This window comes from Lathamus discolor, chromosome 5 (genome assembly GCF_037157495.1).
Source record: "Lathamus discolor isolate bLatDis1 chromosome 5, bLatDis1.hap1, whole genome shotgun sequence".
Classification (NCBI taxonomy): Eukaryota; Metazoa; Chordata; class Aves; order Psittaciformes; family Psittacidae; genus Lathamus; species Lathamus discolor.
Window position 1 is genome coordinate 49710307 of NC_088888.1, and position 12719 is coordinate 49723025.

At 43.9% G+C, this 12719-nt stretch overlaps 1 protein-coding gene and 1 long non-coding RNA gene across 2 annotated transcripts in view; one reads left to right on the plus strand and one right to left on the minus strand.

The window, feature by feature from the left end:
- LOC136015177 (uncharacterized) lies at positions 1-7000 on the minus strand. The gene is made up of 3 exons (XR_010613095.1): positions 6912-7000; positions 6136-6449; positions 1-1764 (listed from the first exon to the last, which is right to left on the minus strand). It is a non-coding gene; the product is annotated as an uncharacterized LOC136015177 (long non-coding RNA).
- The window catches only part of IFNGR1 (interferon gamma receptor 1), a 24797-nt gene continuing 18673 nt past the window's right edge, over positions 6596-12719 (plus strand). The window contains exon 1 of the mRNA XM_065680756.1: positions 6596-6848. Coding sequence (XP_065536828.1) covers positions 6761-6848 — 88 coding nt within the window. The 5' untranslated portion in view covers positions 6596-6760. The remainder of the gene's footprint in view (positions 6849-12719) is intronic.

Sequence of the window (12719 nt, forward strand, 5' to 3'; positions counted from 1 at the left end):
TGTGTAACATGCACAGTTTATTAAACAAGCACACTAAAGTGAATAAACACAATAAAGCAAACAAGCACACCAACACGAATCAGGTATGTATCTCTCTATATATTTAGTAAATAAGCACAATAAAATGAATGAGAGATATATATGTATAGCATAGAGAAAAATTAGCAATCCATCAAATCATTACTGCATAGAGAGAATAGTGATTAAGAAGAAATACATCACCAGTTACCACCGAATCATCATCCAGGCCCACACTTCAAGCTGGGAAGCCCTGTTGCAGCAGATGCCAGGAGTCTCAGGTAATTGGGAAAATTCCTACACAGTGCATCCACCACCTGTCGGTGAGGCTTCAGATTCGACCACAACAGGGTCCTGCTTTTATACCCTTAGAAAAACAGCAGTCTTTATGCCAGATCTCTTACTGTTTACTCATGAGGTTTTGCAGTTGCTCATGATCTCACTGTTGTCCACGCTGAGAGTGTTGGCCAGGCACCCCAGTGTGGCCAAGTGTGAAGGTCATAAAGCAGCTGCACACCTGTTTTCCTGCCTCTTTCCGACAGTCGTGATAAACATAAATATGTTCTACCGAATACACTTTGACAAAAAACAAACTTTATTTTGTTTCTCAGCCATGACAGGGAACCAAATGTCAGCTATGTTCCCACCCATTACGTCATGGCAGGACAGGAACTCCCCCAAACCAGCAAAGTGTGTGCTCACCAGCAAACGTTCACCTGGACCAGCCAGCAAGAAAGGGGCCCCAGGTCTGGAGTATCAGGTAGGCAGCAACTCAGTGCTGCTATGCCTGGGGAGACTTGTGAACATGAGGTGTCTGTGGGATGACGGAGTGAGTGTGTGGGTATTTGCAGTGAGCGAGTGGGATACCTGTGGGGCAGGTTAAGTGGAGCTGGAATGCATGCAGGGTGCTGGGCAGGCAGAGGGGTTGTACTGGTGCTCAAGGGATTCACAGGTGCACATCTGCTTATGAACCCAGAGAGTGTGATGTGTGTGACTGCACTAGTGACTTTCCACCTCTGCCAAACCAAGAAGGGGGTCTTCTCTGTCTGTATTTTATGTAAGCCCTACTTGTGGGTCCTGTTAAAGGAAAAGCTTCATCTAGAGGAAGCAGCCACTCTCTTAATATCCCTTAAAACCTTGCTTCCTTTCCAGACAGAAGCAGGAACTTCTGACTTGCAATTTTTCCATGTTCGTCTTCTCTTTTTACTCAGTGGATGGTTATAGAGAGAGTAGATGACCCTAATTATGATCATCAAGCCAAGAATGATTGCTTTTCTACAACCCATTCTGTACACTTGTAAACCTGCAAGTCTTTACAGATGCACATACCCACATACTAAATACTTGTACTGAAACAACAAGCTCAAAGGTACATTTCTTATCTAAGACATCTGAAAGAATTTTTGTTTCCTGGTAGGCTTCCATAAAAATAAATGTCTTGAATGAGAACATAAGGCAGTACATGATTTCCTGATGTGACTGTGGCTAGTTTTGTCTCACACATTCACTATGTAGGTTTAAAGATTTGCCTGAATTGCAGGGTGGTTAGGGAACCAAATTGTGAAATACTCCATGTGTGTGGTCAGCTGCTCTCCTGCATGATTTCAAGTCTGTTGTTCTATCTACAGAAGTTTGTACTACCAAATAAAATGCACTGACAAAAGTTAGGTTTCACCTGTCATACGCTGATGTTAAATCTGCAGTGCACATACAGCTCACTGTGACCTCTGTCTCCCACTGGCTTTCCTGGAAAATGGATTAGAACATGAGTAGTTTATAGAAAAAACAATAAAAAAGTATGCCTGTATATTCTGGACAAGCCATACCTCTATGTTCTTGACAGCTTGACACTTTTTAGTGGAGTGATTTTATCTTTACACATAAGTTCAGCACCTAGCTGCTTCCTCAAATTCTGGAATTGGTATTTCCCTCTCTTTGCTGGGTTTAACACACTTAACAATTGATTAGGGTGATAATTGATTTTAAAAAAATCAAATACCATGTCTATAGTTTGTTGTATAAAATAAAGACCAAGTGTTTGTTCCAGCTTCAGCTTATGTGCCAGTTTCCCAGCTCACCACTAATTTATACAATATGCTGTAGTTCTTTTTAAACAACAGAAGAATAAAACCAACAAATTCTAACAAAGGGTTAACAAAGGATTGTTCACAAATTTGGTGAGGCGGGTTCAAGTGTAAAAGATATTTAAAAAATTAACTGAAAACTAATCTCTGCCGTTCCTCAACGCATGTCCAAGCTGTTCAGCAACGCATGTCTGTGGCCAAGCCCAACAGTATCCTGGCTCAGGAATACTTCCTTTCCTTCTGGCCTGAAGTGAGCCCTACCTCATCTCAACTCTGTCAGACGGTAACAGTATAACATTGTGCACAAATGGCAACTGGAAATCCTCAGCTTCCTCTTCCTGTTATTAGTTAACTATAGGAGACCTACTGCAGTAGCTTTAATTCTTCCTGAATGTTTGTGAAAAGAAACAAAAGTTTAGCTGGTACCAGTACACACACTGGCCTTTTAATACGTTGATTTTTCTATTCGATCCCACCTCCTTTATCTGGTGCTCATTTCAATTACGGTTTCATTGGCCTCCTCTTTTTCAAGATAATAGAATTTGCTTCAGCAAAAACATATTCATATAATAAATTTTACTGTAAGCAGCACAATTAATAAAGCCTGGTTTCCTACTGATTTATGTTGCTGTTTCCCAAGTCCCATCCTCACGTCATGTCACCTGTGATACCTTCACTATGCAAAACCAGTACTTTGGATGGCCAATCTGAGTTATACACCGCTTGGCTCATCAGTCCATTCATGTTGCAGTTAGATATCATGTTCTTTGGTTGTTGCCAAAGAGAATATATTGCATAACTTCGTCTCACTGGAAACGTTTCTTAGATTATTTTGAAATAAATTAAAAAAAAAAAAAAAAAAAAGACCCCTAATATAGTAACAGTATCATACAATCATAGAATCATAGAATAGTTAGGGTTGGAAAGGACCTTAAGATCATCAAGTTCCAACCCCCCTGCCATGGGCAGGGACACCTCACACTAAACCATCCCACACAAGGCTTCGTCCAACCTGGCCCTGAGCACTGCCAGGGATGGAGCATTCACAACTTCCCTGGGCAACCCATTCCAGTGCCTCACCACCCTCACAGTAAAGAATTTCTTCCTTATACCCAGTCTAAACTTCCCCTGTTTAAGTTTTAACCCGTTACCCCTTGTCCTGTCACTACAGTCCCTAATAAAGAGTCCCTCCCCAGCATCCCTATAGGCCCCCTTCAGATACTGGAAGGCTGTTATGAGGTCTCCACGCAGCCTTCTCTTCTCCAGGCTGAACAGCCCCAGCTTTCTCAGCCTGTCTTCATACAGGAGGTGCTCCAGTCCCCTGATCATCCTCGTGGCCCTCCTCTGGACTTGTTCCAACAGTTCCATGTCCTTTTTATGTTGAGGACACCAGAACTGCACACAATACTCCAAATGAGGTCTCACAAGTATAATCATAACAAATATTATATTTAATATATAATAAATATTATCAGTATAATCATAACAAATATTATGAGCATACAGGAATTTCAGTTACAATCTACTCAATCATGAGGATTTAAAAACCTAAATCATGATTAAAAAGAACCTAAATTAGGTTCTTACTTATTTTTCCTCCATAAAATATCTTGTTCTGAATTGTGTGTGTCGATGAAAGTATCATTATTTATAATTTCATTCTGATTTTGAATAGTCCCTACATAAATTTACAAGAAGCAATACTTAATTTGGATTGAATTGATTAATGCTTATCCTGACTATACATGATGGTTCTGTTATGAATTTTTAATCACTGAGCACCATGTAGAATTGCAGTGTCTCCAATTGTGATACTTTGTTCATGCTATGTAAATGCTTTTTAGAAATTCATGACATTCAACAAAATAGGCAATATCAATTCATTAGTTTATAAAATACTGCCCAAGATCCTTTGAAAATCTCAGGTAGATACAGTAGTAGTGTGGGAACAAGTCTGGAGTCTGTACAAGGCTGTTCAAGAATACCTTTGGGAAAGGTGTTCCAAAGGTTGTGAGCTGATGAGCAAGTCCCTAAAAAGCTGCAGCTAGAACTTTTAATCACTGGGGGAAAGCTCTGGCTAGAGGTAAGTTCTTTGTGTCTGTGATTTCTTTTTGTGAGGGATTTAAAAGAAAAGGTGGTGCTGCCTTTGAAAAACACTTTTCCTAAGAGTATTCTTAAACAGCCTCATACAGACTCCAGACTTGTTTCCACATTGGTACTTTATCTATCTGATTTTTTTCAAAGGATCTTGGGCAGTATTTCAAAGCCCTAAAGATCCATAATGTAGCCTGTGAGAAACTGTGTAGGTAAGTGCAGTGACTGTTACGACAAATCAGAGGAGTAGGCATTTCAGACTAAGTGAGGTGAACATCCTGTACCTACTACTTCAAGGCCAGCAGAACCCCAAGGAATGCTATTGCACCTGCACGTGCACAAAGGCACAATAACTGTGACACAATTAAGTGACAGCTAAGAAACAAACAAGCAAACAAGCAAGCAAGCAAAAGGCTGCAGAAACTTGCCCCATGATGTGAGAAGTTATTATTGTCAAGACCTTTCTCACAGAGGGGCATGTGACCACCTCTTAGGCTGAGAGCAATGAGTGCAAAGGAGGAAGTTACAAGACGCTTTACATCATAATGGCAATTTTTTTTCCTCTTTTCCAATGTGCAAGAACTCAAGAAGAAATTCTAGTAAGTTTGCAATGTTTCTTGGGAGTGGACTCCCCTGGCCGCACAGTGAGAGCAGCTCTGCTGGGAGCTGTGTTTACAGGGGTTCTAGTGGCACAGGCAGAAGATGTGCCAGGGACAGCTCTCATAACTAGAATTGGATTTCCTTAATTTTTCTGTAGAGAGTTGACTTAAATTTTATTCATTGTTTTCACCTTTCATAATGGCCTGCCAAGTCTGTGCATACTGTCATAAAACACCCCAGCCTTATTGAACACCATTGATGTGACACATAGGTGAGGCACACTCTCAGGCCTTGATATGACTGTCCAATACCCAACTTCTAGTCAGAGCTGGTCATTCCTTGTTCTCACTTACTTTTGTGTAAAATACCATTTCAATCACAGATTCATTTAGGTTGGAAAAGTCCTTTAAGGTCATAAAGTCCAGCTGTTAACCCAGCACTGTCAAGTCCACCACTAAACCATGTTCCTAAGCACCACACTATACTTTTTCTGACCTTTTAAAGGCCTAAGGGGATGGTGACTCAACCACTTCCCTGGGCAATGCTTCACAACCTTCTTCGTGAAGAAATTCTCTCATAATATCCAATCTAAACCTCCCCTGGCACAGCTCCAGGCCATTTCCTCTCATCCTATCTCTATGTGCTAGAAATACCATGCAAGCATGCCACCATTCAGGAAGTTAAAATCCACATGCCAGTGAGCAGTCAGTATTTCAATCAAGACAATTAAGCGCTTGTCGGCTGTGAAACTTGTTATTGCATTAGCATTAAGCACAAAGGTTAGACTGTGAGTGTAGTAACACAGCAGTACCTTATCGCCTCTGGGCACACCACTATTTCTGCAGCCATACCAGTGAGGTGCTTTGTTCAACATTCAGTGCTGGCTTCCTATCTCCCGTCTCTTTGCTACTCATTCCCAACCCCTCCAGCAAATCATGCTGTCTCCTCAGTTTTTTAAACGCTGATGGCAAGAAAAGCAATTCCTCCACACCCTTCTCTAGGTAATAGGGCAAAGCTTGGGATAGGAAGTAAAGGCAAGGAAGCAGCTGATGTAAATTTCCAAGGGAGGTGTAAAACAGGAGAAGCATAACGGCAAGTAGCTCTGTCTCCTCCTTTCCGGCTTCTGAAAGCCTGAGAAGAAGCATGTCAAGGATTTCTCAAGCTATCTCCATTTTAGGTCTAGAAAAGGTTATGTGCAGAATCTCTGACAAGAGCCTAAGAAGCTGCTACATGCTCCTTACAGCTGGGGAGCTGCATAGCAGAAGAGGTTTTCCCTGTGTCCTTCTCCTCATCTGGCCCAGGGTGACCTTGAGGGTGAATTATTAAGGTGCATAATTACCTGGCACTGGGACAATGGGTGGGAGACACGGAAACAGGGGCATGGAAAAAGCTGCAACCTCCATCTTGCTTGGCAGCACTTCATTTAGTTTTTTGAAGTGCGTGTAAATTCAGGTTAAATAAAACCTCTCAGCGCAGATGACGACTCCGCTACGCGTATGAACTCAAAGCACCGTTTCTGAAACAACTTCACAGGATGGACGCTTTGGGTACTTTAAGATTCAGAGAGAGCGCTCAAGTCCCCATGCGATTAGGAGGAGGGTGATGGCTTTTCGGCGGGCGGCTGGGGTTTAGAGCTATGACACGGTATCGCCACTGAAAAACAAAACACGAAATTAACAAAGCCAGGACACCGCGAGGGCTAACAGTCCTTATAACTCCGCCCTTACGGCCACTATAAGCACCATGGCGGCCCGCGACACAAAACCTGCCCCTGCCCCAACCCGTCCCACCATTGCCCGTCAGTTACCCCACGCCTCCGGGCGCCCCACTGTGAGCGGAATCGCCCGCCCCTTCCCGGCCTCGCCGCCTGGGAGTTCAGCGCGCAGGCGCCAGCGGGGAGCCGAGTGGAGAGCGGCGGAGGACAACGGAACGGGGTGGCCTGAGCTTCCCCTCAGGCGGGCGCCATGCGGGTGCCTGTGGCCCTTTTGGCGCTGGCGGCGCTGATGGCACCCCGCCGGAGCGCGGCCTCCCAGGGCGAGCAGCCGCCCGCAGGTAGCGGGTGGGGACGGGACGGGGAGGAGGGATGGAACGGGACGGTATGGGCAGGAGGCTGACCGTCAGCATGGATCCCCTGAGGGGTGCGGAGAGGGGCGGCGGGCCCGGAACTGGCGGCGCCGTTGATACTCTACCCTGTCCGGGAGCCCTTCGTGAGCTAGCGCCGCGGTGGGGCCCCCGGCCACGCCTCCCTGCCGCCGGTCTCCGCGGGCACTGGGAGCCGGGGTGGAAGCGGTGGCGTCTGGCTTTGCGCTTGGAGGATGGGTGGTGGCTTGGGTCCCGCCTTGTTTGGCTTCCCCCTGTCAGCGGTCTGTGCCCTCTTGTCACACCGAGGAGACCGTGTACCGGTTGAGCTCTTTGGGTTGCGAGACAGAGATTTGCCGGGGAAGTGCTGTAGTGGCACGCCAACGCGTTTGGTGGCACCGCGCCGTCGGTGCGTTTTGAACGTGTTCCTGCTCTCTGGTTACTGTTAGAGGCATAATCCGTCTTCATGGCGCCCGCAGTAAATGGTTGCATGTCTTTACGGTAAGGTGGCTGACAGCCGCTGGTGTTTGTACTTCTTGTCACGTAGGCGGTGCAGGGTGTGCATCTATCAGGCCGACTCCGCTGTGCGTTATAAATGTGCATGTCCAAAAAAAATGGAGAAATTGGGAATTTCAGTGGAAAGATGGGGAGTGTGAGTCGGGGGGGTCCAGACAAGGCCTTGATATTGACTTCAGATGGGGGGGGCACTTTCCAGCCAAGCACTGACAGCGTGGCCTGCCAGCAAAGAACAGGGTTTTGCTCAGGGTTGTTGCAAGTGAATTATGAAAGAAATATGTTCAGTCTGGTTTGTAAGTTTCACCTCAAAGTGGAACAGTTCATAAAAGCCAGAGGTTGCTGTCTAATAGCTCAGGTCAAAAGAGAACAAGCATTTAATCTTCAACACTGTTGAGAGTTGTACACAGTATTACCTGTTATGTCCTTCATGAAAGGGGTTGAATAGGAAGTGTGTCACATATTAGGTAATGTAGCAGTACTCTTCTGAGCTTTACCCACTTGATTGCAGGTTGCCTTTTATTATGCGTTAGGGGGAAGTAACTGTGTTCTTATTGTTAATTTCCATGGCAATATCAAGTACTGCACATTCCTGGTTGATCCCCCACATCCAGTTTCATTGATCTTGCAACCAGCTCTTCAACTGCGCGTGTCTGTAGTCAGACTATTTCTGCTGAACATGTTGACTGTGTAGTCTCAGCAGCAGTTTCCCATCACCAGCAATCCTTGAGACAATGGACAGTGGAATGTGATCTTGGCTCCTTGCACCCATCTTTAGGACAGTGGACTTTGGCTCCTCACACCAGTCTTTGAGACACTGGACAATGGAATGTGATCTCAGTTGTCTCTCACACCACCAAAGCCGGCCAAACAGGCACTCTGCCCTCCAGCAGCCTGACTAGCAGTAGCTGGGCTGTTCATCTTCAGTGCCAGAAGTGCACAGTAGAGATGGATGTATGCTAATCCAGGTGTGCTGCCCTGAAGGGGAACGTGGCAGTGGACACAGTACATCAGTATATCAGTCACTTCCAGTTTCTTCCTATGGCATGTGTTTGACTCTCTTGCAGCCTGTGCTAAAGTGTCGACCTCTTGCAGCTAAAATTCTGTCCTGCAGTTCTGGGCAGTGCTTCTAGCTCTCTTCTCATCACCAGGTGGCTGTACTCTGCTTTAATACAGGCCAATCTTGCTTGATTCAGAACAGATTGAAGTGTGACTCTAAATTATTAAAGAGGGCCATTCTAGAAGGAAATGCAGCTTTCAGAAACAGACTAATTCTTTTTATGTGCTATTTTTCACTCTTCTTGGCACTGATTTACTACTCTCTGAACCTGTTTTTCAGGGCACTGGCTGCCTTTTTGACACTTGCTTTTTTCTTTTTCTTCGCTGTGTATGGCTGCAAAGTCCTGTGAGAATATTCGTGGGTAGTGTGGACTTTTCTGATCATTTTTCCCTTGTCTTCTCCTTCAGTGGTGGTGAAAGCTGAGGAGAGTTAGTTTTTCACAACTGTGCAGTCACCAAAGTTGCTACCCTTTCTGGACATAGTTGAAGTGAATATAGGAGCTCAAGTGGAGCACAGGGCTAGCATAAGGAAAGCACACTGTATTCCCAGTCAGAGGCCCAGAAGGGACTGATTTGTTAGCATGGTGTGTCTGGCTGTCTTTCAGCTGGTAAAATAATGTGTTACACACTTGGCGTGAATCCACAGCAAAGGTCAAACCATTGTCCCTCTTGGCCTATCAAAATGGCTTAAAACTCTTTTCCTGTGGTGTATCACTTGGGGATTAAAAGGATTTGTTGGGTTTTCATGGAAATCCAGAAGAAAGGAGGAGACTTTCAACAGATGTTTTCAATTTTTTTTTTTTTTTTTTTTTAATTTTTATTCATAGCTTGTCTTTCTGAAGTTCATTGTTTTGATTTTTTGCTGTTAGGTGATGCATTACTGAGGCTCAATGGTCTGGTGAGGCATCTACATATATGTATATTACTTATATACGTACATATATAAAAAAATCAAGTCCTTCTGTATATGCTTAAAAATAGATTTCATTGAATATATGCTTGCTTCAAACTTCTATTTCATGAGTCCTTTCTATGCATAGTGTTGTTTAGGAGCTTTTATACAGTGTAGTTTCAGGCTAGTATAGAAATCTGCATGTGTTTGACCCTCATGAGATATGTGAAAGATGTGTAGTGTGGTGTTTTCAACCTGGGGAAGTGAATGTACAAAACAAGACAAGTCAAGACAAGTTAGACTTGTCTTGTAGATACAAGCAAGCATTTCTTCTGGCTTGATGAATGCTTTTGAAGCAGAACTGTATGATATATTGTATGCAACTAGTGGATTAGTTGTGAGTTACCTTCCTTAGTCTTAGAAGATGCAGCTAGGTATACTTTTTCCTGTTTGGAAAAAAACAAAACAACAAACCAAAAAACCCCATTATTTCTTAGCAGCCTGAAACCAAGCAGCCCATATTTGCAGTAAAACAAGTATTTTTGGTTGCATTAGTTTTCCTCCCACATGTATTTCCTTCCTGTCTGCTATGAAAGTTTTCTGAAGATGTTAAATACATTAACAGAACTGAAATACATTAGTTAATTCTCTCATAAGACTCCACTTGGAGTACTGCATAGAGTTCTAGTGTCCTCAACATACGAAGGACACAGAGCTGTTGGAGCAGGTTCAGACGAGGGCCACAAGGATGATCGGGGGCTCAAGGACCTCCTGTGGAAAGACAGGCTGAGAAAATTGGGGCTGTTCAACCTGGAGAGAAGAATTCTGCATGGAGACCTCATAGCGGCCTTCCAACATCTGAAGAGGGCCTACAGGGATGCTGGAGAGGGACTCTTCGTCAGAGACTGTAGCAACAGGACAAGGGATGATGGGTTTAAACTTAACAAGGGGAAATTCAGGTTAGATAAAAGGAAGAAGTTCTTTACTGTTAGGGTGGTGAGGCACTGGAATGGAAAGTTGTGAATGTTCCATCCCTGGCGGTGTTCAAGGCCAGGTTGGACGAAGCCTTGGGTGAGGTGGTTTAGTGTGAGGTGTCCCTGCCCATGGCAGGGGGGTTGGAACTAGATGATTTTCAGGTCCTTTCTGGTCTATGATTCTGTGATAATTGCACATTGAGGAGGTACTTGATTATGTATATATAAATACACACACCTCACATAGTAGTCTCACCGACTGAATCTTTGCTGCCATAAGGTAGCAGTTTGTGTAAAACTCATTCCTGTAAGTGATCAAAGCCAACTTGTAGTGCCATCGGAGGTATTTATGTTTTGATCATGATGTTCCTGGTGCCTGGTAGTGTGATTTGTATGGTGGTATAGTTTGTGAAGAAAGTTGTCTTACTGAGGAAAGCTTGTTCTCTGCTAGTTTCTTTGTAGTCTCAGAGCTGGAATGTGTTAAAAATAATCTCTGGGTAGAAGAGCAGAGGCTTAGGTTGAGTAGTCTTTAATGAAGCTGTGGAGTAGAGTCATTTTAGTTGTTTTTTAGTTGCTTTTAGTTGTTTAGTTTTTAGTTGAGTTGAAGTTCGCAAGTACTTCAGAGTATTACATTGCCATGCCACTCCTTTCTGAGTTGTGCCCGGAGTTACTCTGTCCAAGGTGCATAATCTGGCATTTGGACTTTTTGAATGTCATCCCATTAATCAATATCCAGTGCTCCAATCTACGTAGATCCCTCTGCATCCAGATCATTGGCAAAAATACTAATAAGAACAGGCCCTAGAATTGAGGCACCCACATGTAGCCCCATTCACTACAACCCTTTGAGCCCTGGTGTTTAGCCAGTTCTTCACTCAGAGCACCAGGTACCTGCTCATCTCAGAGTTGGACAGTTTGCCCAGAAGGATGCTGTGAGGGACACTAGCAAAAGCCTTACTGAAATCCAGAGGAAAACTACATCTGCTGCCTTCCGCTCATCCACTAGGCAGACGACCCTATTGTAGAAGGATATTAAATTAGTTTAACAGGGCTTTTTCTTTGAACCTACATTGACTATGCCTGATGATTGTGGTGTTCTTAAATGTCTTTCAGTTGCACCCAGTATGATCTCCGTAAATTTTCCAGGTACTGAAGTTGCCTGTAAGATCTGTAGTTTCCTGGGTCTTCCCTCATGCCTGTATTGTAAACTGGAGTAGTGTTGGCTAGTTTCCAGTCAACAGTAACCTCCCCAGGACTTTGGTAGATGATCAAGAGGCATCTTACTCTAACATTTGCTAGCTTCTTCAGTGCTGTGGGGTGAATCCCATCAGGCCCAATGGAGTTGTGAACATTCAGCTGATACAGCTGGCCTCTTAAAGTTTCAGTGCTCACAAAGTTAAGTCACAGTTCCAGCACTCAGGGTCCTCTGACTTGGAGGATCAGGTATCCCTATTCTATGATTCTATGATTATTACAGACTGAGGAAAAAAAACCAGCAAAACAACAAAAACACCAACAACACAAGCCCAACCGAAAACCTGCAAAAACCCCCAACATTGAATGGCTCTGCTTTTTCTTCATCCCTATTAAGTGGCCATCTTCAACAAGTATTGGTCCAGTGTTTTCCTTAGAACTCCATTTGCTATTAATGTATTTAAAAAAACCCTTCTTATCTGAAACAACACTGGCCCATTTCAACTCTAGCTTTATCTTTTTGTGTCTTCTTCCTCCAGACCATGGCTCTGTAATCTTCCTGCAAAGCTTGACCTTGCTTCCAGAGGTCATACAGTTTCTTTTTCCTCCTGAGCTCCATGAGGAGTTCCCTGTTCAGCCAAGCTGGTCTGCTCTGCTTGCTTGACTTAGGACACCATGGGATTGCCTCCTTCTGTGCTCTAAAAGGTCTTTCTTAAAAGCTGACCATCACTCATGGATCTCGAAGCCCTCATAAGCAGATCCCCAGGGGATACTGCTAAGTAGCTCCCTGAGTAGCTTGCAAGTTTTCTTTCTTTGCATCCAGGGTAGCAACTCTGTATACAAAAAACCCCACAAAAATGTGGGGTTGGGGAGAAGAATGAGGGAGGAGAAAGCAAAGTGGTGTGTAATAGCATAAGTAAAAGCCATGTAGTTTCTACTGGCAGTTCGGATATGCTCTGGGACATCATTTTCCACTCTTCCATTAAGCGTAGTTTTATTTGTATAAGAGTACACAAAAGTAAAATTTTGGAAGACTTACTGCAGTGCCTTAACTCTAAAATTTTGAACTAACACTAAAAATTTGAGGTAACACTTGTGTGCTTTGACACCTCTTCTGTCGACTTGTCACCTTTTTTTTCTTGTGGTTGAGAATTTGATGGTTGTGTTCCTTTTTCCAGTAACTGAAATACCACTTTTGAATGTATTAAAACT